At 40.6% G+C, this 23,879-nt stretch overlaps 1 protein-coding gene across 5 annotated transcripts; it reads left to right on the top strand.

Moving 5' to 3' along the window:
• The first annotated feature begins 397 nt into the window (after window positions 1–397).
• On the top strand, window positions 398–15,915 carry Zfp386 (zinc finger protein 386 (Kruppel-like)). 5 transcript variants are annotated; one of them, XM_011244150.3, is made up of 3 exons: window positions 398–550; window positions 7,406–7,501; window positions 11,589–15,915. In XM_011244150.3, exon 3 carries the CDS (start codon window positions 12,164–12,166, stop codon window positions 13,226–13,228), a length of 1,065 nt encoding a protein of 354 aa, XP_011242452.1. In that variant the 5' UTR covers window positions 398–550; window positions 7,406–7,501; window positions 11,589–12,163; the 3' UTR covers window positions 13,229–15,915. The 5 variants fall into 5 exon arrangements, with proteins under 5 accessions (XP_011242452.1, NP_001004066.1, NP_062511.2 ...); NM_001004066.3 differs by having other exon boundaries at window positions 408–550; window positions 7,406–7,637; window positions 11,589–15,893; NM_019565.4 differs by having other exon boundaries at window positions 408–550; window positions 7,406–7,532; window positions 11,589–15,893.
• Window positions 15,916–23,879: the final 7,964 nt, after the last annotated feature.

The raw sequence follows: 23,879 nt of genomic DNA on the forward strand, positions 1-23,879 counted from the left end.
ATGAACACTAGAATAGTTTAAACTGAACCTCTCATTTGTACTGGACACTGCTGACTTGGGAATGCTTCCTATCTCAAAACCCAGGAAGGAGATCCGAGTCCAAACATGGTCTAGGAAATATAAAATTAATTGTCGTTATGTTCCCTGACTTGTGGACCATATGATTACACAAGTACAAGTGATGAGTCGCAAGGCATAACGAAGAAGGAAAAGCCACAGGTCGCCCTGGAAACTAAATCCGTCGAAGCCCGCCTCAAAAACAGGTTCATCCTAGAACTTGCCTTTCGGACCTCATTCGGCCGTGGGTTGGTGCTATCTGATGTCAATCAAGATCAGGAGGGCGGGGCGGGAGTGATGGCAGTCACTTTGCTGGAAAAGTATTGGCTGAGAACCCGCCAATCAAGTTCACAGAGCCTTGACAATATCGCGAGTCCACATCCCGTACGCGACCTTTGTGTTGGAAAATGTGAGCGTGTTTTCCAGCTTTTGGAAGCCCCGGTGGCCCTTACGAAATCACGGGTGCTGGAGATGCAGGAGAGCCATGGAGATGGTGAGCAATGGTCGCGAGGCTGCGCGGAGGGTTGAGTAGGCGGGAGTCTGCGCTCCGAGGGGGCGCCGGGCGGGCCTGGTCGGCTCGGCCTAGGGCGGAGTTGGGCGGCTGCACGGACCTGGCGTCCTCGGGTGCCCCGGAAGGGAGGAGCAGAGCAAACACTGATTTTGCTACCAGGCCTTTGCCTTGCAGCGGCCTCTGTGTCTGCAGCCAGCAGACTGCGGGAGATGGCCTGAAGGAGCATCAGATAATCCAGTCTCCGTGGCGGAGGTTCCTGCGGGACAGCAGCGGGGCTCCCGCTCGCCTCCCAGAGTTTTCCCGTTTCCCCCTTGCGCCTGGTGGATGTACCAGAAATAGGTCAGATCCGAAACTCTTTCCCCACCCTGCAACTCTGTGTGCCATTCCCAATCAATATCAACTGATGGGTTACCGTGATGTATTTCAATCAGATGGCTTTTGACATCGTTTTTCTAAAGATTTAATGAATGGCGCTTTATCGTTGGCTTTCTTTAAGTTTTTGTATCAGTATATATTAATTATACATCCTAATGAGTTTCATTATGGCATTTTCACACATGCATATGTATTTTGAACATATCCTCCATTGTTTCTTTCCTGTCCCTCTCCCACGATAACTCCCTTCTTTCCTAGCTGCTCTAGGATAGACAAAAGTCTATCGTTTGGTAAGCCAAGGAACTTCGTTAGGGTTATTTACCGAGGGATTAATTACAGGAGCCCGGGCATATAATTAGTGGCAACAGGACACTAGAAAATATCTCTCAACCACTTACCAACTGTTCACTGCCCACAAATCCTCAGGGAGGGGTGAGGACAAGGAAGTATTGTTAGGTCCAGTCTTTTGCAGGTCTGCGCATTTAATCACATTTGCTGTCATACATGTGAGATATCCTCAGAATACCATTTTGTAGAAATTTTGCGTCTTTTGCTTCTTAACAGTTCACCCTTTCAACACCCAGGCTGGTTGTTTGTTTAAGTCTTTTGATTTGGTTTTTGTACGCTCCTCCTTTCGCCTTCTAAGCCACAGATACCTTCCCACAATGTTTTTCGGTTGAGTTTTTCCCCTTTCGTGACCCCCACCCTCAGCTTTAGTGATTTCCTGCACTTGGGCCTGGCACCTTGTGTCCACAACTGCTGTGTGCTTATTATCTAGCACACATTGACCTCTGTGCCCACTCCTTAGACAACAGCCTGAGCTTCGAGGTGCAGTGAGGGAGCAGCTGGATGCCCTCAGGCTCGTAGACTCTGACCTTAGAAGCCCTTTTGTTTGTTGTATGCATGTCTTGGTGACCAAGAACAGTATTGAAGTCAACATGGTGGAGTAGCCATTTTTTTCAACACTGTGACTTCAATCCCTTAGTGTCTGCTAGGTTATATGGTCATTCTGCTTCGTGCTTTCAAAAATAGCTGCACTGCATTTGTAGTTTAAACAGTTCTGTGCCCAGCTTTCCTTTCAAACACACCCGATGTTTACAGAGTACTTCTTTTTCTAAATTCTCCTCTCATATTACATGCCATCTGCAGTTCCCCTCCCTCCCTCCTCCCAGCCCACCCCCACTTTCCCTTTCTCCCAGATCCACTCATCCCTTGAGAAAAGAGCAGGCCTCCCAGGAATATCAGCTGAACACAGCATAATAAGTTACAGTAAGACTAGGCACATGTCAGCGCTGGATGAGGGCAACCCAGTAGGGGGAAAGGGGTCCCAGAAGAGTCAGAGACAGGCCCTGCTCCCACTGTTAGGAGTTCTACAAGAACAGCAAGCTACACAATCATAACAGATATGCAGAGGACCTAGGTCAGACCTTTATAGGCTCCCTGATGGTCACTTCAGTCTTTGTGAGCCCCTGTGAGCTCTGATCAGTTGATTCTGTGGTTCATGGGACACTTATTCGTAATGCTGGCCTGGCACCTGTTCCCTGTGTATTGAATCACTAATCCAAGTTCTTAGAATCCATCGTGTTAGGTAGCCACTGGTAGGATGTGCTGCAAAACTTCTTCTTGGAGTAAACAGCAGGTGGTGCTGTTGTAGCCCTTAGAAACCTTGCCCATCCATCTAAGCCAGAAGATGTAACATGCGTTCAGTTGCCCCTTCTCCCAGAGCCTCGACGTTCAGGATATAGTCCAATGGAAGGTGTTAACTTGGATCCTTCACTATGCACATAGGCTCCTTCTAGGAACAATAGGTAGGCCTGGAGTCAAGTCGTGTTGCCAACTTGAGAAAAGGGCCTGGAGAGTTTAGAACTCACACTGAGGCTTCCAGAAGCCCATTAATGAGTAAGGCACAGGAAAATTTAGAACTCAAGGCATGTCTGGTCTACATGTGAGACCTCATCACAAAGCAATAAAGATGCAACCTCACAAAGTTGGCGGTGAGGTGTGTGACCCAGTAGACTCAGCTACGTGAGCGGTGGCAAGTAAATGCATTCAGATGTCCACAAGAGCTGACTTAACACAGATCGGGGGCCTGAGTCACAGCCAAGTGTGTCCTTTCCTCACTTAAACCCTGAAGCTTTTTCAAAACCTACAAACTTTGTTGCATTTCTTCTCCTTGGCAGATATGAACAAAAGTGTAATCAGTCTAGTTAGGGCACCGTGCTCAGAGTAAAGCAGGGACTCCACTGAACCTGGCTTTGGAAGCCAGTGAATCCATTGGGTTTGTGTATAGGAATATGGGTACCTGCAAAGCTGCTGTGGCACTGAGAAGTCTCATTCCACAAAGTGTGTCCAGGACGTAAAAGGCTGGATCATGGCATCTTAACCTTTCACTCCTGCATGCCTTGTGCAACTGGGATGAAGGAGGATATGGTAGGCAGAGTCCCAGAATCGAGTCTCAGGATGCCCCCATCTCATCCCATCTCTTAGGGATATGAGCAGCCACATTGTCTTTGTGATAGACCTAATGATTAATGTGTTTCTTTGCTCTTTCTTCTCTTGCCTGATTGACCAGGGTTACCTTAGTCCTGGTTATCTCTGTCTTGTATTATAGTGGAAGAGATAATTGTTTCATACCACGAAACTTTATTGTTTCGCCTACTAACTTGTGCTTCTCGGTTCAGGAATCTTGAATTCTTCCATGAGCTTCCTAGTCACAGTCAGTTCTGTATACTATTCATTCCGTGGCCTGGGGCTGATGTCAGAGAAAGAACTGATAGTTACCTGAGAGCAGCATTGGAGAACTTGTGCAAGGGATGAGAACAGGAGACTAAAGCGGAGTGTAGGTTTTTCTCTGTAGATTTATAAGCTTAGAGGACTCCCTTTCTGGTTACATCTATCTTTGTGAGATAGGGGTCTTAGCTGTCAACAGCATTTGCAAACTGTATTGTGTTATGTACCGTATGTATAAAAAGGATTCTGTTGTCAGTATAGCCATCGTCTGAGCTGTGTTCTGATCTAGGCTTATAGGTCTGTGAAGAACTGAAGAAACACTAATAAAACATATGTTCGCTTGAGAATGTACCATGTGTGTGGGGATGGCCTTGATACCCAAGTATCTCCTGCTTGTTCCAATGAAACCCTAGAAATTAAGCTCCCTCTCCCTGGTGTCATGAAAGTGGTTTGTCAGAAACATGAATACATAGGTTTCCAAAACTGAGTACTTTTACAAAGTAAGCTAGTTCTATTAGCTGCTATCCACCAGGCAGTCAGATATTCCTTGACAGCTGCCATTAGCAATCACAGATTCTTTTATTATAATATGCATTATCTTTATTATAATATGCATTATCATTATAATTATGTGTGTGTGTGTGTGCGCGCGCGCCCTCGCGTGTGTATCATATAATGGCTACAGAGTTCAAAGAGGCCTTATTGCAGTCAGAGGTTAAAAAGCTGATACATTTAAAAGGCCATTATAGGCGAAGATATTAGCAGCTGTGGGTGTACACAGGTGTAAACAGTTTCATGATGGTTCTTGTAAAAGAAGCCCCTGCTCTGGTAAAGCTGGGATTGTTTATCACAGAGAGGAATTTCAGGGTGAGCCAGTATGTACCAGACTTGGAGTTTGTTAGGAAGAGGTTATAACATAAACTGGAGCATGAAGGTCAGTAGAAACAGGTTCTCTAAAAGGGGAAGATACACCCACGTGTGGACATAGACTTCTTTACAGTCTGTAATAATTGCCTTACAGTAAACAGATGTCAGTGTGTTCTGAAGTTGCACCTCAAAAGGTTGCTGAAAAACTTAAATAAGATCATAGGCCAGTTCCTGTTGTGCCCTGGCTAACATAGCTTGTGAGGAATGCATGAATAATTAGTGTTTTTAATGTAAACTGCAGTTAATAGTCTTTTGTGAAGTTCTCAGATAACATGTGGAAAAGGGCGAAGGCTGTATTTGGAGATTGGCTGTATTTAGGTCCTAAGCATTGTCCATTGGTGTTTCAGTATTTTATTTGAACTATCCGAGTATAAAGGGAACTTTGTCTCTATGAAAGCAGCTTTCACAGCAGACTCTGTTAGGTTGTAATTTGTGACTTTTATCTGAGTGGACATCAAGCAGACTCCAGGGTGAGAGGCTCCTTTTGCCTTCCTTGTTCCCTCAGTTTCCCCCATGTGGCTGGCCTGTCCGGCTTGATATTAATGAACCCAGAAGTAGAAGTGCTGAGGAAACACAAGAGCCCCACCATAGGCTCTGCTCCCTTTTTCTAAGGATCGAGATCATTCACAGGGAAGACCATAGAAAATGACACCCAGGGGAAATCTGGGATTATTCCATGATTCCTTGACACATAAACTGGGTGCTCAGGTGTCCTTACGATAGATTCCAGGTGAGCGTGTGTTACGTTGTTGATTCATCTGGACTTCTAAATTAGTTCCCAGGCCTGACTTTTCTGATACAACTTTAATATGCTCACAGGTCACTATAGTTTACAGTCTACCTTATTAAACTGATAGTTGAAAGCTGTTTTACTTGTATGACCAGTTACTAGTTTTTGCTTCGTGGTTAGCGAACAGATGAGCCACACAGTCATTTTGCTTTTTTCACTCAAAATGGAGCCACACAAGACAAGAAACTAGGAAGCCTCTATTTTACACATCATATTGTGACCTACAGAAACCTCACTTCCTAAAGTAACAGGTCTCGTAGACCAATCCACCTCCTGATCGTATACATTATATTCATTGCTTTAAGTAACCTTGGCTTTGCTAGGCTGTTCCATGCAGACAGGCTTCTGTTTTCCCTCTCTTCCTCTTTTACCTTTCTCTTTTTAAAATTGTGTGTGTGTGTGTGTGTGTGTGTGTGTGTGTGTGTGTGTGTGTGTGTGTATGTGTGTGTGTCATTTGTTTTTATCTCCAGAGTTGGTATTGAGTACTTTACAAAGTATCAAATGGAAGGCAGAACCGTGGTCCCTCCACTCAGGTCCCCATAGTCTCCATCAGAGGTAATTCAGATTATTTCTAAAATACGTGAAGATGATTCGATCAGTCGTCAGGGATGGAAGACAAGAGATTCCTAGGAGAACGTGTCTCTGGTTAGGGGCAGTGGAACCCCATATTCAGAATTTGGAGATGTTTGTTTCTCTACCTTTCTTACTTCTGGTTAGTATGGTTTTGTTTGTTTTTATCTTAAGCTACTTCCTCTTCTAATATGAAATAGACATGGTGCAATATATTTATTCCTGCTCAATATCACATATACACAATTCTTTACCACTCTTACGTTTAGCCAAAGAAACAAATCCATTTCCAAGTATGTTCAAATTAGACCTTATAATACAAAATAGTTAGAAAATGACTAAAAAGCTACAGCTTTGATTGTAGTTTGACACCCTTAAATACATTCTCAGTGGTATTATATTTTTAAAAGTATTTAAAAAAAAAAAAACAGAATCGTCCTCAAATAGAATATAGTTCAGTTTGCACTGTTGACTTCTGTGGCATTATGGGTGGCCTTGGATTTATGTCCTTCTACCTCCACCTACCAACTGCTAGGATTAAAAGTGTGTGCCCCCACATCTGGATTAAGGGTACTGGTATATCAACGTGTGCATGTGTGTGTGTTTTAGTCTGTCCTCAGGAGGAACCCAGGGCCTTATGTACTATGTATCACTGGGAAATACACACAGCCATTGTGTATTGTTTTGGATTTATGGCTACTATTTTTATCTTTAGAAATAAAGTATAAATATTATTTGATCAGTTTTCTTTGCTGCCTTTTTAATATATTTCCATTCCCAACAACATGGGAAAACTGCTTGAAGCTTATTTTAGTTTTTTTAACTTTACGTTTCCATCTTAATCCTGGACCAAGTGCATTTGGTTAGAACCTAGGTTTGACCATTTGCCATTTTTTGACAAAATAATGTAGGAGGAAAAAAAAAAACCACATAAAACCATTCCCATGAAAAAAATTATTCTAGCTATACATCCTGTTATAATAAAATGCATGATCACTTTAAAAATCAAGTTGCACCTCACGGCTGCTAATGAGCAGCCTTGGACACTGACGTCAGCATTACTACTGAGCTGTGTCCTCAGGAACTCTGACTCCAGTCCAGAACACCTGAATAAGAATCAGAATCCGTCTAGTTCACTGTGGCTTTCTAGTCTCATTTCCTCTGTTACACAGCAGATAGTGTTGTCTGTGAGTTTATACAGCGCATGCTCTGACAGTAATGCTCTGCTACCTAAAGTCATACAATTGTAATATTTACACTGGTTTGGCAGTATAAATATAAAAAGGCCCTTGCGGAACAATTCAGTTTCCTGAATCATCACCATTCTAACTCTCACTTCCTCTTGGCTGACGCAGAACTCGGATCATCCTGCATAACAGAACTCTGACCATCTTGGATAACACAGAACTCTGACAGTGTGGTATTTGTGTTCGTTTCTCTTTCAGGAGCAGTTGACCTTCCGCGACGTGGCCGTTGACTTCTCTCCGGATGAGTGGGAATGCCTGGACCCTCCTCAGCAGAGGCTGTATAGGGATGTGATGGTAGAGAACTACAGAAACCTGGTCTCTGTGGGTGAGGACAGCATCCCTGCAGAGCTCCCAACGCACTGCCACCATTTCATGCCTTTCCTTTCAAAAATGTCTGCCATAGCCTGTGCTTTTCATAAGCAGTACAAACGTGAGCTTTAAAGAACAGTTGTGGGATCCTTGGCACACATAAAAGATGCTCCCGTTTCTTCTCATCTTTGTCCTTTTCCTCTTTCTGGACTCACTATACATCCTGCCTTTAGCTTAGTGGTAATTGCAACAAATCTATGCCACATAACATTCTGATCTACATATTAAAGTCTACTTTCTCCCCCTCAGCTTTGATTTGACTGTAGTTAGAAGTGGAGGTCAGCATTTGGGAATTGAAAATCTTGTCTTATATGTCTTTTGAGAAATCATATTTGTGCCAGTGTTGTTGTTCTGAATCTCTTCTGTTGAGCACAGTAATGAGACACGCACCTCAGTTGATACAGGTTCAAGCATAATATAGGTCTTGTTCTTTTTTTTTTTTTTTTTTTTTTTTTGGGATAACCAAGCCTTATAGTCTCTAAGTCACACCTGGTTACCTCTCTAGAAACACACAAAAGAGCCTTGGGACGTAAAGTGGCCAAAGACAGTGTACCCAGGTGGGTGGGTAGGTAGATATGTAGGACCGAATGAAGCAGTGGCAGTGTTCCCAGTTGGGTGGGTAGGACGGAATGAAGCAGAGCACACAGGTGAGGAGGACATCTGTCAAGGAGCACTTACAAGGTTGTGTAATTCTACGCTGCATGCGTATTCCAAATTGTCTTTATCTGTGGTTGGGGGGGGGGGAGTGCTTACTGTGCTGTTAGGAATAATGCTGCAAAAAACCTTAAGGACTTCGTTTGGACATCACCGAGTATTTATTGTGGCACGCTTTGGTACCATCACAGTTTTTCTCTTCCTGGGTTGATGTCCATTGCTTCATTATAGTCAGAAATGAACATCAGTACTTTCCTATCTGCCAGGACCTGTTTTGTGTCCTACCAGGATATCCAGGTTGATGTTTGTTTGTGTCTATAAATCTAACTGTTTATAGTATTTTTCAGGGTTTGTTTCCTGATTAGTACTCTTATCTAGTTTTGTTTTACAATATGAAAACTAGGGATGTAAAAGTCAATATTATCCTGGTACTTTCAATATCTTACCTCAATTCTCAGTGCTTATAGTATTATTTGAGAAGTGGGAAGTGTATTGTAATGTATTTATTATAATTATACTCTGCTAGAAAAATGGCCATTTGTGTTTGTCTTTGTTATAGTTTCTATGGCTTTGATAAAACACCATTACCAAAAGCAGCTTGGGTTTCAGCATACAGTTCTACATTACAGTGTGTCACTGAGGGAAGTCAGCAAGAGCTCAACAGGGCAGGGATGAGGAGACAGGAAAGGCCCGTACAGTGGTGCAGCTTCCTGGCTTGCTCCTTGCTGCCTGCTCAGCCTGTTTCATATACACTCCAGGACCACCAGTAATGGGCTGGGCTCACCCACATCCGTTCCTGTGCTTAGTCACAAGCCAGTCTTAACGGAGCTGTTTTCTTAATTGAGGTGCCCTCTTCTCAGAAGTCTCTAGCTTCTGTCTAGTTGATAAAGAAAAGATTTAAAAAAGAAAATGTCAGTGTGTTATTTTCTTTCATTAGAATTTCTAACTTAAATTGTATCTTATTTTCACATCTCTTTTTTCTGAAAGTGTATTTTTTATACCATAATTATGGCCATATATCAGCTCTCTTTGACCCCTTCATGATTTTTAGCATACCTGAATCCTTACATTTAAAAGAGTCACCTATGATACAGCATAAATTTCTTCCCCCCCCTTTTTTTGTATACACTAATGACAAAGTAATCTTTAGTCTCTACAAATTTTCTTTATACTTACATTTCTCTTTCCTGTGATATTATTGGTAACACAGCTGTTTTGTTTGGAGTGTGTCAGTGTGTATTAACAGGTTTATAATTAAGCTTTCACTTTTGTCTTTTCAATTTTATTCAGAAATTAAAAGTGTGTTGTGTACCCTCCTAAATCCATGGAATTCAATTTCTCTGTGTTTGATTCCACGGAGCTTTACAGTTTTATTATTTGGGTTGCCCGTAGTAGGGAAGTCTAGTGGTGGTGGTCATTGATAGTGTATATGCCTGTATTTTTCCTTGACTCTGAAGAGTGGGCTGTCTGGATGCAGTATTTTTAGACTTTGTTCCTTCAGCACATTCACTGTGACCTCCATCTTATGTCTGGACTGCAATGCCTTTTTTAAGAGCTCCGCTGAGGTCACCTTGGAGCATCATAGAGAAGCCACATCACTTTTACCACTCTCCAGATTACCTTTGTGACTTGTGGATCATAGAGTCTAATGCATGGATCGTTTTCGTGCATTGTCTCCATGTTCTTCCCTCTGAGTCAGTCAATTCTATTTACTATGTTAGCATCCATTGAAATTTGTCCTTTAAAAAAGTATCAGCATCAGATTATAACAAGCGTGGGGGATACATGGAAGCACCTTAAAAACTGAACATGCGTTTGTTCCAGCAAAGCCCAGCAATAGTAGGTCACTCTGTCGATAAGGCCACTAATAGAGTGTTTAGTGCGACATGATTTGAAGTAGCCAAAATAAAAGTTAATGTTAGTACAAATGCATAAATTATTCGGGGTCTTAAATGACAGCTTAGTATTTAAACCACTCTTGTGAGTTCCCAGTACCCACACTGAGCAACTCACAACTGCCTGTCACTCTAGTTCAGTGGGATGTGATGCCTCTGGTATTCACAGGCATCTACACTGACACACACACACATACACACACACACACACACACACACACACATACACTTCTGAAAATAATAAAAAGCATTTTTAAAAGGTTGTGTCGTCCATGTACACAGTGAATTAATATTCAGTAATATAAAAGAGATGAGCAAAATCACTTAATTTTATGCAGCATGGGTAAAAGTGCAGGACTTAAAATGAAATCAGGCAGACACAAGAAATGAGCATCCTAATGTGCAATCTGAAAAGTTAATCTCAGAAGTGAAAAGTGAGTGCAGATTGGTACATGAGCAGTGACTGTCACCTTGGGGGATTGTTGAAGTAGTGGTGGTCAAAGATGAATATTACTGAAATAAGCATAAGGCTACTAGACAATAGCTGTTTTTTTAAAGATCTAGACTTAATTGAAAAAAAAGAACAAGCATTCAGAATTTTACAGATCACAGGTGTATTTAATATGTATTTCTTGGGAAATACTAGAGAAATTGGTGGTTAGTGTTCAAGTACAAATATTATTTTTTTTGAAATGATAACGTGTTAAGTAGATTTAACCATCCCAGTATAAATATATACCTAAAAATAGCATGCTGTATATAAGTAGATTGAGTTTATTTTTCAGTGAAATCAACAACAAACAATAGTAATTTGTTTTATATTCAGAAAGTTATTTTTTACAGGATGGGTGAGAGTTTGGGGTAACAGAATAGTATTTGCTTTTGGTCTCAGTTTTACAAAACTGTTACGTAAAATATACCTGGTATCTCCTACTCTCTGCCATTGTAGATAGCCAGGTTTCATACAGGCTCTACAAAAGCAAAAAAAAAAAGTCCTCTGTCTCTTTTCTTTTTTCCTTATGGTGATGGAGATTTGATTTTTCCTAATTAGCTATGTTATATGGGGAAAAGAAGAGCTGTGCTTGACAAAAGTAACAAACTTCACTTCCTCCTACAGTGAGCCTGCTTGGCCTTGTGCTTACTTGGGGGGCCGTGATTCCTTACCTGGTTATGGGAGGGTGTACAAGTTTAATTTTAAGGTGTTTTGTTGTTTTAGGTTTTTGGGGTTTTTTTTTATCATTTTTGTTTGTTTGTTTCAGTTTGGTTTGGTTTGGGGTTTTTTGTTGTCTTTTTGTTTTGTTTGTTTGTTTGTTGGTTAACTTTCAACCTTTGCTACTGTGATTTCTCCAGATGTTTCAGATATGGAACTCCAGATGTTCCATCCTGGTATAACTTCACATGTATTTACCAACTGCAATAACTAGTATCTATTAAATTAATTTGTTTGTTTTTATTTATTTCAGCTCTTTCTCATCATTGTACCCAGAACTTTTCACCAGAGCAGATCCTGAAATATTCCTTCACAGAAGTGACTAATGGAAGTTATAGCCTTCAGCATTTATACTTAAGGGAAGATTGTGCAAATGTAGGTGGGAATAAAGCAGCAGCCTGCCATGGTAGACATAAGCAATGTCTGATCACAAGCAATACCAAAGACAACAGAAATCAAGAACAGAAAACAGCTCTGAAAAAACCTCATGCAAGGACAGATACTTTTGATGAGCCATGTGTCTATAACTGTAAATATCCACAGGAAATTTTTCAACATGACTTAACTTTGAAAGAAAGTTGGGAAGATCTGATAGATAGATTAATTTTTCACTCAAGCAATTTCATAGACAAAGAATTAAGAAACAGAGGACCGATCTCTAAAAGTGATCAAGTCGAGTCTTCCTATCCTGGAAGAGCCATACTCTTCAGTCAGCAAATACCAGTCTCCTGTGGCCAAAAGCACAATACTAATGATTGTGGATTGCCTGCTACTGATCCATTATTGCATAGCCAAAATCTAGATACAGATATTTGGGAAACCCCTTACATGTATAAGGAAATTAGCAAAGGTTTTAGTAGTGGATCTTTACTAAATAGTTGCAATGATGTGGTTATCTTAGAGAAATCTGGTCAGCGTGACAAAGTACAGAATGACTTTGACCATTGCTTGAGTCCCAACAACCATCAATGTAATCTTCCAAAGAAGCTTTTCAATTGTGATAATTTCTTTACTCAATGTTCAAAGCTTACTATCCAGCAGTGTAACTATATTCAAGATAATCATTACAAGAGTATAGATTGTGACACAATGTTTAATAAAACTTTAAACGTTACTAGGCGTAAAATTCAGCATTCCAAGAAATCCTACAAATGTAATGAATGTGGCAAAGCCTTTAAATATTGCTCAAGTTACAGAAAACACAGCATAATTCACACAGGAGAGAAACCCTACAAATGTAAATTATGTGGAAAATCCTTTACCCAGTGTGCAAGCCTTAAAAAACATCAGAGAATCCACACTGGAGAGAAACCCTACAGGTGTGAAGAATGTGGCAGAAGCTTTAACCACTACTCAATTCTTGGTCAGCACCAGAGGATTCACACAGGAGAGAAACCCTACAAGTGTAAACAGTGTGGCAAGTCCTTTACTCAGTGTTCAAGCCTTCAGAAACACCAAGTAATCCACACTGGAGAGAAGCCCTACAGATGTGCAGAATGTGGCAAATCTTTTACCCAAAACTCAACACTTAGTCAACACCAGAGAATTCATACTGGAGAGAAACCTTACAAATGTGAAGAGTGTGGAAAGGCCTTTACCCAATGTTCAAGCCTTAGAAAACATCAGAGAATTCACACTGGAGAGAAACCCTACAAATGTGAAGTATGTGGCAGAGCCTTTAACTGCCGCTCATCTTTTACTAAACACAAGAGAATTCACACAGGAGAGAAACCTTACAAATGTAAAGACTGTGACAAAGCTTTTATCCACTGCACAAATCTTATTCAACACCAGAGAATCCATACAGGAGAGAAACCATACAAATGTAATGAATGTGGGAAATCCTTTAGTCAATGTTCAAACCTTAGAAAGCATGAGAGAATTCATACATGAAAAAAACTAGCAAATGTCAAGAATCTAGTAAATCTTTGATCCATAGTCAAAAACTTGTGTAATGTCCTCTAATTCAAACTGGGGGGAGTCCTACAGAGGTAGTGAATGTAACAAAGTCTGACTTATTTACAGGTCACTATCAGAGAACTAATTGTTCCTTGGGAGAAACCCTACAAATCTGAAAAATGCCAAATTCTGAAGGTTTAAAATCCTTTACCAGACACCACAGAATTCACTTTAGAAACACAAATGATTTTTTTAATGTGGAAAAAAATTAATTGTTGGCCATCTCTTACTAAACTTTGAATTCACGCATGAGACAAAAACTGGCAAATGTGCACAACTGGACAGTTATTTATAGCTCTTCAGCTTTCACTAAATACAGAAAATCACACACGAGACAAACCCTACAAGTGTAGAAAAAGTGAAACTTTTACCATTTTGCATACCTTAACCCCTGAGTTTATACTAGAATGAAACACTGCAAACATAACTGTTTCAAAGCCTTTACATCAAGGCACAAAGCTATTTAACATCAGAGAACACAGTAAAAATTTCAATTTTGTCCCAAGTGCACAACTCAAAGAACAGTATAATATTTGTTCTGTGCAAGCATAAGTGTAATAGAAGACCTTGATTAACATACAGGCTCTTAATATAATTGATATATAGAAGTCTTCAAGTATAAATGTTCTAAAACCTTTATCTTTGGCTTAAAGTTTACACTATTAATTCTGGTAGAAATTGGTTCTCAAAGCTCTCCTGGAATACCATCAATAACTCATTCTCAAAACCTATGATTGTATCACATATTAAAAGTTTCTAAATGTGCTCACCCAGGGAAATGAGAAAGCACCAAAAAGCATCAGAAGAACAAGACTCATAATAAGTGCTTGTGAAGAGTGTTTTTCTGAAGACTGGACAGTGTATTTTTCTTATCCAAGAGAGAGTGCTAGATGACAAATATTACTAATGAATTCGTGGGCAATGAAGGGATTCTATTAATCATTCACTCCTAGGATCTTTAAGTGATCTTTCCTAAATTGGCATGATGTGGCAGGCTGAGAGGTTTCAGAATATTTGTGAACTGAGACTGCCACCTGCCCAGAATAGGAGGGAGGAAAAATACCCTTGAGGTTCTCTTACAGTGCCAGCCTCTAATTGTGACAAGCTTCCAATACAGCCACCACTTGCTGAACACCCAGTCCCTGTTAGACAAAGTAAACACCACATGCCAAGAATGAGCAATCCAGAGGTCTTGGTGTTTCTTGAACAGACTGAAGGGTGGTACCAAGGCAGCAGCACAATATAAAAGTTTCTGTTGGTATCATCTGAAGTCAGCCTGGTGGAACACAGGCTCAGTCCACTGCCAGATAGGCATATGACCGTTCTGTGTTGGTCCCACGTGCAAGATTACCGAACCAGGAGGGCACATGTGCTCCACAGGGTTCACACGGGAAGGATCCCAGGGCTGCATAAGCACCTGTGATTTGACCACATTAGCCCAGGTAGTTTTGCATAGGTGAAAGGGAGAGCTTGTTTGAAGTGTAAAAGGCCACCTGCTTGAAGCTTCAACTGACCTTTTTGCACAGCAATGCAGCGGGCATCAGAGTTGTTAGTTTTTCCATCTAGGGAGGGGAGGATCAGTCATCTAAACCCTAATGAGTGGTGTGCAGAATCGGGCTAGGTTAAGTGGTTGGATGTGGAAGTTAATGTGTTTATTTGTTAAGACCAAAAGGATCTTGACCTGAACCTCAAGATTTGTGGTGTCCCAAGTGGTGCTTAGTCTATGTTGGGACACTGGATATGAGACCTAGCCTGAATAGACAGAAGTTGGGGTGTATGGAGGGGAATTTAAACAGAGTGAGCCAGGCTTACCCTGGGTGAAGAGTTTGTAGGATATGGTTGGCCAAAGAGGTTGGATGTAACATGAGAAGGGACTCTAGTTTGGAAATAAGTAGCAGGAGTTGTCCAGGTTTTGAAGTTTTCTGGCTTAGAGCTCTTCTGGCCTGCCCCGCCCCCTGCTTCCTGAGTGTTGAGCCAGCTTCTTGTTCCTGTTGTTGTGCCTTTCCTGACAAAGCAGACCACGCCTGAAATTATAAGCCAAAAGAAATTATTTCTCCCATAAATTGCTTTTATCTGGAAACTGCATCACAGCAACACAAACTAATGGGGCCCTCAGGTTAAGCATCCAGAGCAAACAGTTCAAAGACATTTGCCCTTTTAACAAAAAAAAAAAAGTTTTCATTATTCATAAATAGGAATAGCATCCATGATAAATGAAGTGCAGGTGGACTCGACCCTTTAAAGTTGCAAAGGTTGAGAAATTTACTTGCGTGGGTTCACAGGGTGGGTAGAGTCCTCTGCCTGTGATTCCTGCTAATTAGAATTTAGCTGAAATGTAAGTGAATCTGTCAGCCTCAGTTCTAATGGGGATGGGCATATGTGTCCTCAGTGGGTATTTTCCATTGCTTTCTCTGGCATCAGAAACAATGAAAGCGATGTACAAAATCATTGGAAGGGCTAGAGTAGTGGTGTGAAAATTGTGAAGTCTCGTTTAGCTGTAGAGGTTGGCTTTGTGGTTTTTTGTTTTTGTTTTTTGTAGTGTATGAGTGTGGCGTGCATGTATGTGTATGCATTGCGCATGTGTGTGGCACCCACAAAAGTTGAAAGGGACTGTTCCATACCTTGGAACTGAAGTTACAGGTCATTGTGCCATGTGAGTGCTGGGAATCTTCTGAAAGAGCAACAAATGCTCTCAACTACTGAGCTATCTCCCCAGCTTCTATGTTTTTTTAATAAAATGTGAGTAGATTTGTTCCTGGTGATGTTATTGGGGGCCACAGTTTACAGACAGAGCTTTTCTTGTTCTCATCTTGCCATTCAACACATTTAATCTTATTTTTCACAAGAAAAAGCTAAATGTGAAAATAAGTGAGAACACAGCATTTTTATATTCATGAGACATAGTGTATTTGAGCAGATATTTCAGTCTCAGTATCCAGAAAGAACAAAAAAATGAGGAGGAAAAAAATAAAATAGTGAATTATAGAAGCTATTTTCACTTGGGCAAAATATGTATATTTTGTACTAACATGTATCATTGGACACATTAATGAAGACATTGGTAGCTCCACACATGCATACATTGTATAGTCATCCAACCAACTCAAAATATATGAGAGAAACATTCAAGATGAGTTTTCTCACTCCTCCATACTTGGGATCTCCAACAGTAAACTAAGAGTTGTGCTGTCACTGAAAGAAGAACAGTTAGGGAGGTGCACTCTGATTCATGGCTGTGGTACTCCAAATGCAGGATATTAGAAGTTGGCCTCTCTGTGGTCCAACTTTTATAGTAAATTCTATTGTTCTGGAAGCTAAAGAAAGGCAAAATTAATTTTGTCTAAGAAGCCAATTTGAAACTGGTAGGTTGTTGGGTAAGAACATTCCACGACTTGGGTTCTAATATTTCAAGTAAAAGCCAATGATAACAATCTGAAAGATTTTTCTATATAAAATTTGAATCTCACGTGCCAATGAGCTTTCTGAGTAGTTCACATTCAAACAGGTAAGAGGCCTTCATGGTACACTGCTACATGCTTTGTTTTTGGTTTGTGTTGGTTGTCTAGCTTTATTTACTAGCATTTAACCATTTGTTTTTATGAGACCAAGTCAGAGTGGTTGGCTCTGAAAGCCAGCCCCAAATGACAGGCTTCTTCACACATAGCTAGCTGTACCTCCTCAACCTCCACCAAACAATGCCACCAGCTGGGGACCAATTATTCAAATACAAGAACTTTTGGAGGACATTTTTATTCAAACATATACACTCTACTCCCTCACTCCCATGAGCTGCTGGCCATATCATAATGTGAAATGATGCATTTAGTCCAACTCTTAAAACATGAGGCATGACCATCAGTTGAAGAGAAAAATGAGGTACACTGCCTGAAGGTTAAGAATATTCAAACAATGATTGCAGCTATGAGGTAGAAACAATTTCTATCCAGGAAAATAAGCATTGGACTAGCGTGACAAGGTCAGAGTGGGACTGGAGACCTCACTACTTCATAGAGGAAAACATGAGCTCAAAGTGAAGATGACCACCATTCCTGAATAGTCTGTTTAGCTGAGCTCAGATGGGAGGCAAGCATGGAACCTGAATGAACAGGATACCAAATTCTTGCTGAGTTCCAAATGGGAGAGTGAGGCCACACAGCTATCCAGGCATATCAGAAGCATAGCTAGATGTCAGAGACTGAATGAAAATCTCTCTGCTTTAGAACATTCTCAGAAAACACTACCGTGGTATCTGCTTACACAGAACTCAGATACTGTCCTGTGAGTTTTTATTCTCAATTTGATGTAACTTAAACAGCTAAGAAGAGAGAAGCTTAACTGAATTGCCTATATTGCATTGGTCTGTGGCTATCTTTATTGGAAAGTGTCTTGATTATTGGTTGACATCAGGGTTGGGGGGTACACAAGCCAAGCGTAAGCAATCCCATCCCTGGGCAGGTGGTCCTAAGCTGTATAAGAAAGTTTTCTGAGTCTGATCTGATAAGCAAGTGCCAGTAACCAGTTTTCCTTTATGGTTGTCTCTGGGCTCCCTTGAGTCCCTCCTTGAAATTACTCAAACATGGGCTAGGTTAAAATTAAGCACTTTCTGCCAAAAGTTGCTTCTGTTCGTGTTGTTTCTCACAGCAACATAAAGCAAACTAGAATGGGCATCAGTGGATCTGCATTTGGAAAACACATGACCATACATTGAACCTATCAGTTATTTATATCTGAAATCTGAAACGTTGTTCACTCCGTAACCATTCTTATCATATTGTCTTGCTTCACCTTCTTTACTGTGGAAAGTCCCTTTCCATATTTTATCAAAAAATAGATATGCTAAAATGAAAAACATATTTATTTCAACTAAATCCAAAGAGCTTCCTTGTAAAAATATTTAGTATCAAATGCAATGTTAATTGTCACAAAATAAATAGGCAAAGGTATCAACAAGTAGGAGTACAGGATTTTATAATGCCACTGTGGTGATTTGCATGAGGAAAAGAACCCTATAGGCTCATATATTTTGTGGAACTATTTGGAAAGGATTAGGGGGTGTGGCCTTGTTGTAACAAGAGGTGTGTCACTGGGTCAGGCTTTGAAGTTGTAAAAGCTCACGCTATTCCCAGTTGCCTGTGGTTGTGTCTTACGTGAGCTTGTTGCTACAGTTCCAGCATCATGCCTACTCTACTGCTGACATGTTCCCCCTGCCATGAGGGGCATGAATCCCAAACCTCTGAAACCATAAACTTCAAATAAACTCTTTCTTCTATCAATTTCCTTTATTAATGTGTTTAATTGCAGTAATAGAAAAGTAACTAAGCAAGAAGTTGGTACCAGGAAGTAAGCTATCGCTATGACTGGCCGGAACATAATGGCTTTTGGAGGAATGTGGTAGACTTTGAGCCTTTTTGCCAGGAAACTGTTTAATCAGAGTAAGCACAGCTTAATGGAACCTCCTAATAAGAACTTTGAAGACAGCTGTGCTGCTGGTAAGGTGGCTTATGGAGGCTCACAAGAGGCTTCAGAGGGAAACAATTGTGGGTGTCCCTGCAATCATCACGGCCAGCTGCCAAAGCATCCAGGTGAGGTAAGAATCAAACTCAAGTCAGTACAACCTAGCAGCTGCTTGTCAAAATGTCTAGAGGCAGATTTTACACATTTAAACACAGTAACACTTTGAAATGGCAGTTATTACCACAAAGCTTTAGGCACGGCTACATTGAAACTGCTTTGCAAAGTTCCATTTTTAAGCAAAGTACCTGTGACCTTCATACAAGAATGACTTCTGATGACTGAGAAACAGTGCTCAAGACAAAGGCCTATGGAGAAGGTTTTGTAATGAGCATAAGGATGGGGTCTATTGACCGGAAAACAGTGCTCAGGATTCTCACCCTAGGCCGGAAGGGTTTGTACTAAGCATAATAGCAAAGTATATGACGCCTCTTTCTTGAGAATCAGTTCTACTGACTGAGAAACAATGCTCAAGGTTCTGGAAGATTTTAATGAGGGCTGTCTTTACAGGATAGCAGCGCTTACTAGGTATTCACACATTTATTCCCTGCCTTCTGGTTGGAAAATAGGTGTCAGTTTCTTCTATTGCAGAAAAAAGGCCCTGCTTGTGTAACAGCTCTGGTTTCTGTAATGCTTGTCTAAGCACTCAGGTCCTCTGCAAACAGTATTAGCAACTGAGATAGAGCAGCAATTCTTGTGATATTTTGTCAAAGGATATGGCTGCTTTCCGCTCCTATACTTAGAAACTGCCTAAGACTAAACTGAAAAGAATTGGTTTAATTTTCTTTAAAGAGAAGATTTCAAGACAACCTAATACTGATTCTGTTGTGTGGTTACTAGTAATCATGATTATTCAGGTCTATAATGAAAAAGCAAGCAAGGCCAAAAGAAATACAAAATGTACCATTTGAAAAGTAAAAGAACAACAGAAAATTAAATGCTAGAGGCAAGGCTTGTGCTGAAAGAAATAAGAAATACTGTAAAGCAAGGTGTCCCAACAGGGCAAGACCCACCCAACTTAGCTTTTGTTCCGTAAATAGGAGGGCCTGGGGATTTTTCCACCCATAAAAAGCAACATCAAAAGAAAGCTTATTCAGTGAAAGGGGATAGGCTGCACTCAAAAGCCCTAGCTTTAGAGACTTGAAGGATATAGTCATTAAAATGTAGAATCATCGTCTGTGAAGCCACTGAGGACAGGGATGTGGCAGAGGAATTCCTTCATGAATTCCCTGAGAGGCCAAAGCTTGAAAGTGTGAAAATGAAGGCTGGGTTGGGGGGAGGATAGAATTAGAGTGTTAGGGTTATTGTTAGGGTTAGGGGTTATTGTTAGGGTTTATGTGCTTGTGTAAATGTGGATGAGTGTGCATGTTGATATATTTAAGTATGTGTACATGTATATGTTTATGTGTATATATTTATTTGTGTACACGTGTATCAATGTTTACATTTATGTGTGTACATGTTTTGTGTATACATGTGTATGTCTATAGTTGTGTGCACAACTGTATATTTATGCATGTACAAGTATCTGTTTATGTGTCTATGTACATCTGTATATTAATGCATATGTATATGTATGTGTGTATATCGTATATTTATGTGTGTATGTATGTATGTATATATTTATATGTCTAAAAATACATATTTGTGGGTATATATCTGTATACATATGTACATTTGTATGTTGATATATGTATGTTTGTGTATACATGTGTGTATTTATGTTTGTGGACATTTATGTTTATATCTATACTTGTATGTGTACAAATGTATGTTATGTATGTGACAGAAGCTATCTAGGGAAGGTTATGGCAAGCAAGTGAATTTCCTGGAGATAGCCCAATGGTTTACATGGCTGAGATGGGTGCACTCTGGAAAGGTACAGCCCCAGAGACTTCATCCCAGGACTGCTTCTCACTGCTGATATGCCTGCCCTTCCTGCCATTATTACATGGCCTAATGATTCATGGGCATCAGCCCACCCTATTGGGAAAATTTTCTATGGATCGACATGAAGACAAACTTTCATAAATTAGTGCTGTTTAGAGGAATTAATAACATTATAGAATCCCTGATTTGATTCTAAGGAGATGGTTTTAGTTGTTTTTCCAGAAAGATGAAATAAAGTTAGAATCAAGAATAGAATGTGACCCTCCTCATAAAATACAAAGTGAAGGTTGCATAATAAGGAACACAATGAGCTTTCATAAACTGCACTAAGAAGAGAAACAGGCTTGGGACAGATTTGTGATCAAGGAAAAACATTCATTCTAGGTCAGGTCCAAGAATGAGGTGTGCACTATGATAAAGCAAGGCCATGTGAAACTGTGGCTTTATAATGTGAAACACTGCTTTGAACTTACTATCAATATCCTTTTGTAACCCCCCCCCTTTTGTGAAACATTTTATCTATGAGGTAATTTTATAAAGAACTTTGTCTAAGAAGGTATAAAGACTGAGAAGAAATAAAGGGTGGCTGTTGGGCCTCTGCTCCTGCTCCATCCACCGTGTGTGTGTGTGTGTGTGTGTGTGTGTGTGTGTGTGTGTGTGTGTGTATCTGTGTGTGTATACATATAAACATATGTGTATATTATATATGTGTGTCTGTATGTATGTACAGTATGCCTATATATTGTCTTTCTGCATATAAGTATGTGAATACATACTTATGTAGGTATGTGTATGTATATAAGCATGCATGTGCACTTGTGAAATTGATGAAACAGGTGCTCAGGCTCAGCCAGTGTGTGTGTGTGTGTGTGTGTGTGTGCGTGTGCACACGCGAGTGTGCTTGACTTTCTTTTTTTTTTTACTTTCTCTGTGAAATTGCCAAAAGTCATCAGCTTTTGTCCCCAGAACAGTGAGTTAGATTCTACCTGAGTGAGATCATACTTATCTTTCTGATTTATTCCCCTTAGCATAAATCCTCTGGATCTATCATATTGTGACAAATGACAGTATTTCCTACTTCTAAAATTCTGGTTAGTATTCCCATGTGTATTTATACCATTTATTTATCCACTCATCTGTCAATAGACATGTGGATAGTTTTCACAATTAGCCCGGGGCATGCAGCAGCTAACAAGGGACTCTGTTTCAAACAAGGTGATAGACACCTGAAGTTGTTCTGTGACCTCCACATATATGTCTACACTCATATACTAGAACACACATATGACATGCACAAAATATACACAATATGCAAGAGTATATTTTGTCTGAAGTACCCAAGTAATTATTTTAATTTCATTTTATTTTTAAACACTAATTTGAGATGACAGCTGTGCAGCAGGTCATCCTAAAAGAAGCTTGACTTAGCGGCAGAAGAAAAAAACAGGAGGGGTGAAAGGGAAAAGGGAAGAAGAGGAAGGATGGGGGAAGGAGAAAGAAGAAAGAAGAGGAAAAGGAAGAGGGAGAGAGGGATGGCATTTAACATCTTGCTTCCCCTGGTCTGTTTAGTGAGCTAAGCAATATTTTATTGACTTTCAGTTATGTAGTGTTTACTGTCCTTGAACCCATGCAAATGTCTGAAAATCCCTAAAGTCCTGGGGGCAATGACATTCTTGCAAAGAGACCAGGCTTCCCTGCATGCCATCTGCTCCCTTGTGAAGTTATTTTTCTCTGACACAAAGATGGCAGGCTTGAAAGTGCTGAGAAATAGTGACCATGAGGTGAGTAGACACATGCAACTCCACTACACAACCACAACATACACAGCACAGCACATACATACAAACATATACACCACAACACACAGGCACACCACAACATACAGACACACCACCACAATACACACACCACAGCATATAGACACACATATCACAACATACACACATACACCACAGCATACAGACACACACCACAACACATACATCACAGCACATGCATAAATACACACATACAAGCTGCCAGCTACACTTATCACAACACACACAGGCACAACACAGCATACAAACATATACATCACAACACACACATCACAGCACATGCATAGCTACACACACAAAAGCTGCCAGTTACCACAACACACAGAGGCATACCACAAAACACACACATCATAGCACATGCATACACACACACACATAAAAAAGCTGCCAGCTACACATACCACAGCATATATACATGAATATATAATACATGCATCTCACCAGACACATGATACCAGCTACATGTTTATACACATAGCATGTCACACACAGACACATATATCACACCAGCTGCAAACACATACATACATTCTACACCAGCCACACAAACACACCCACCATGCCAGCTACATATAACATAAGTCACAGACACATATGCAGATACATATGCACCACACCAACTGCACACACACCATACTACACACACACATCAACTGCACAAATATACACATGCCCCACTACATTCAGACATATCACCATACTAGCTACACATATATGTATTCATGCACACATTACCATACACACAAAAGCATGTATCACATCACCTACATACACATGTGTCCAAATAGTCATAGATGAATGACAGCTTCCCTATCCTGAGAACTTGACTTATTAGGGTATGTGTCAGTCTCAACTATTTTGATCTGCTATGTTTAAGACTATCACAGCTACTTAGAATCTGTGAATGATCACTGACGTGTGTGATTACTGTTCTTGGTGTAGCACTGTCTCTGGGGGATAGGGGGAGAGTGGAGCATCTTCTCTAGGATGTTATAGCTCCAAGATATAGAGCTAACTTTCAATGAAGCTGAGTCTCTGCATTGCCCTCTTTCACATTTGGTGGGCATCTTTCCCAGGAAACGTTGCCTGGAATTTACAAGAGACAGCTCAAACCCCTGTCCCTCGTGCCTGGTTTCACACATATCATGCTGTTCTGTTGCTGGGAGGAAGACGGGTTCTAACAATATTGCTCACACAGGTCCTGGCCTCTCAGCTCAAATGTTCCTTTAGCCCTGTTGTCAGGCAGGCAGTACCTTTGGTGCCCCTCCCCATGGCCCACTCTTCAAGGCCTCTTGTTTCACCTCTACACTGGGAATCCCCTGCCCAATCAGAAGATAGTGCGAGGCAGACATTGTCCACTGAGGGGC

The sequence above is a fragment of the Mus musculus genome, chromosome 12, assembly GCF_000001635.26.
Source record: "Mus musculus strain C57BL/6J chromosome 12, GRCm38.p6 C57BL/6J".
In the NCBI taxonomy this organism is placed as follows: Eukaryota; Metazoa; Chordata; class Mammalia; order Rodentia; family Muridae; genus Mus; species Mus musculus.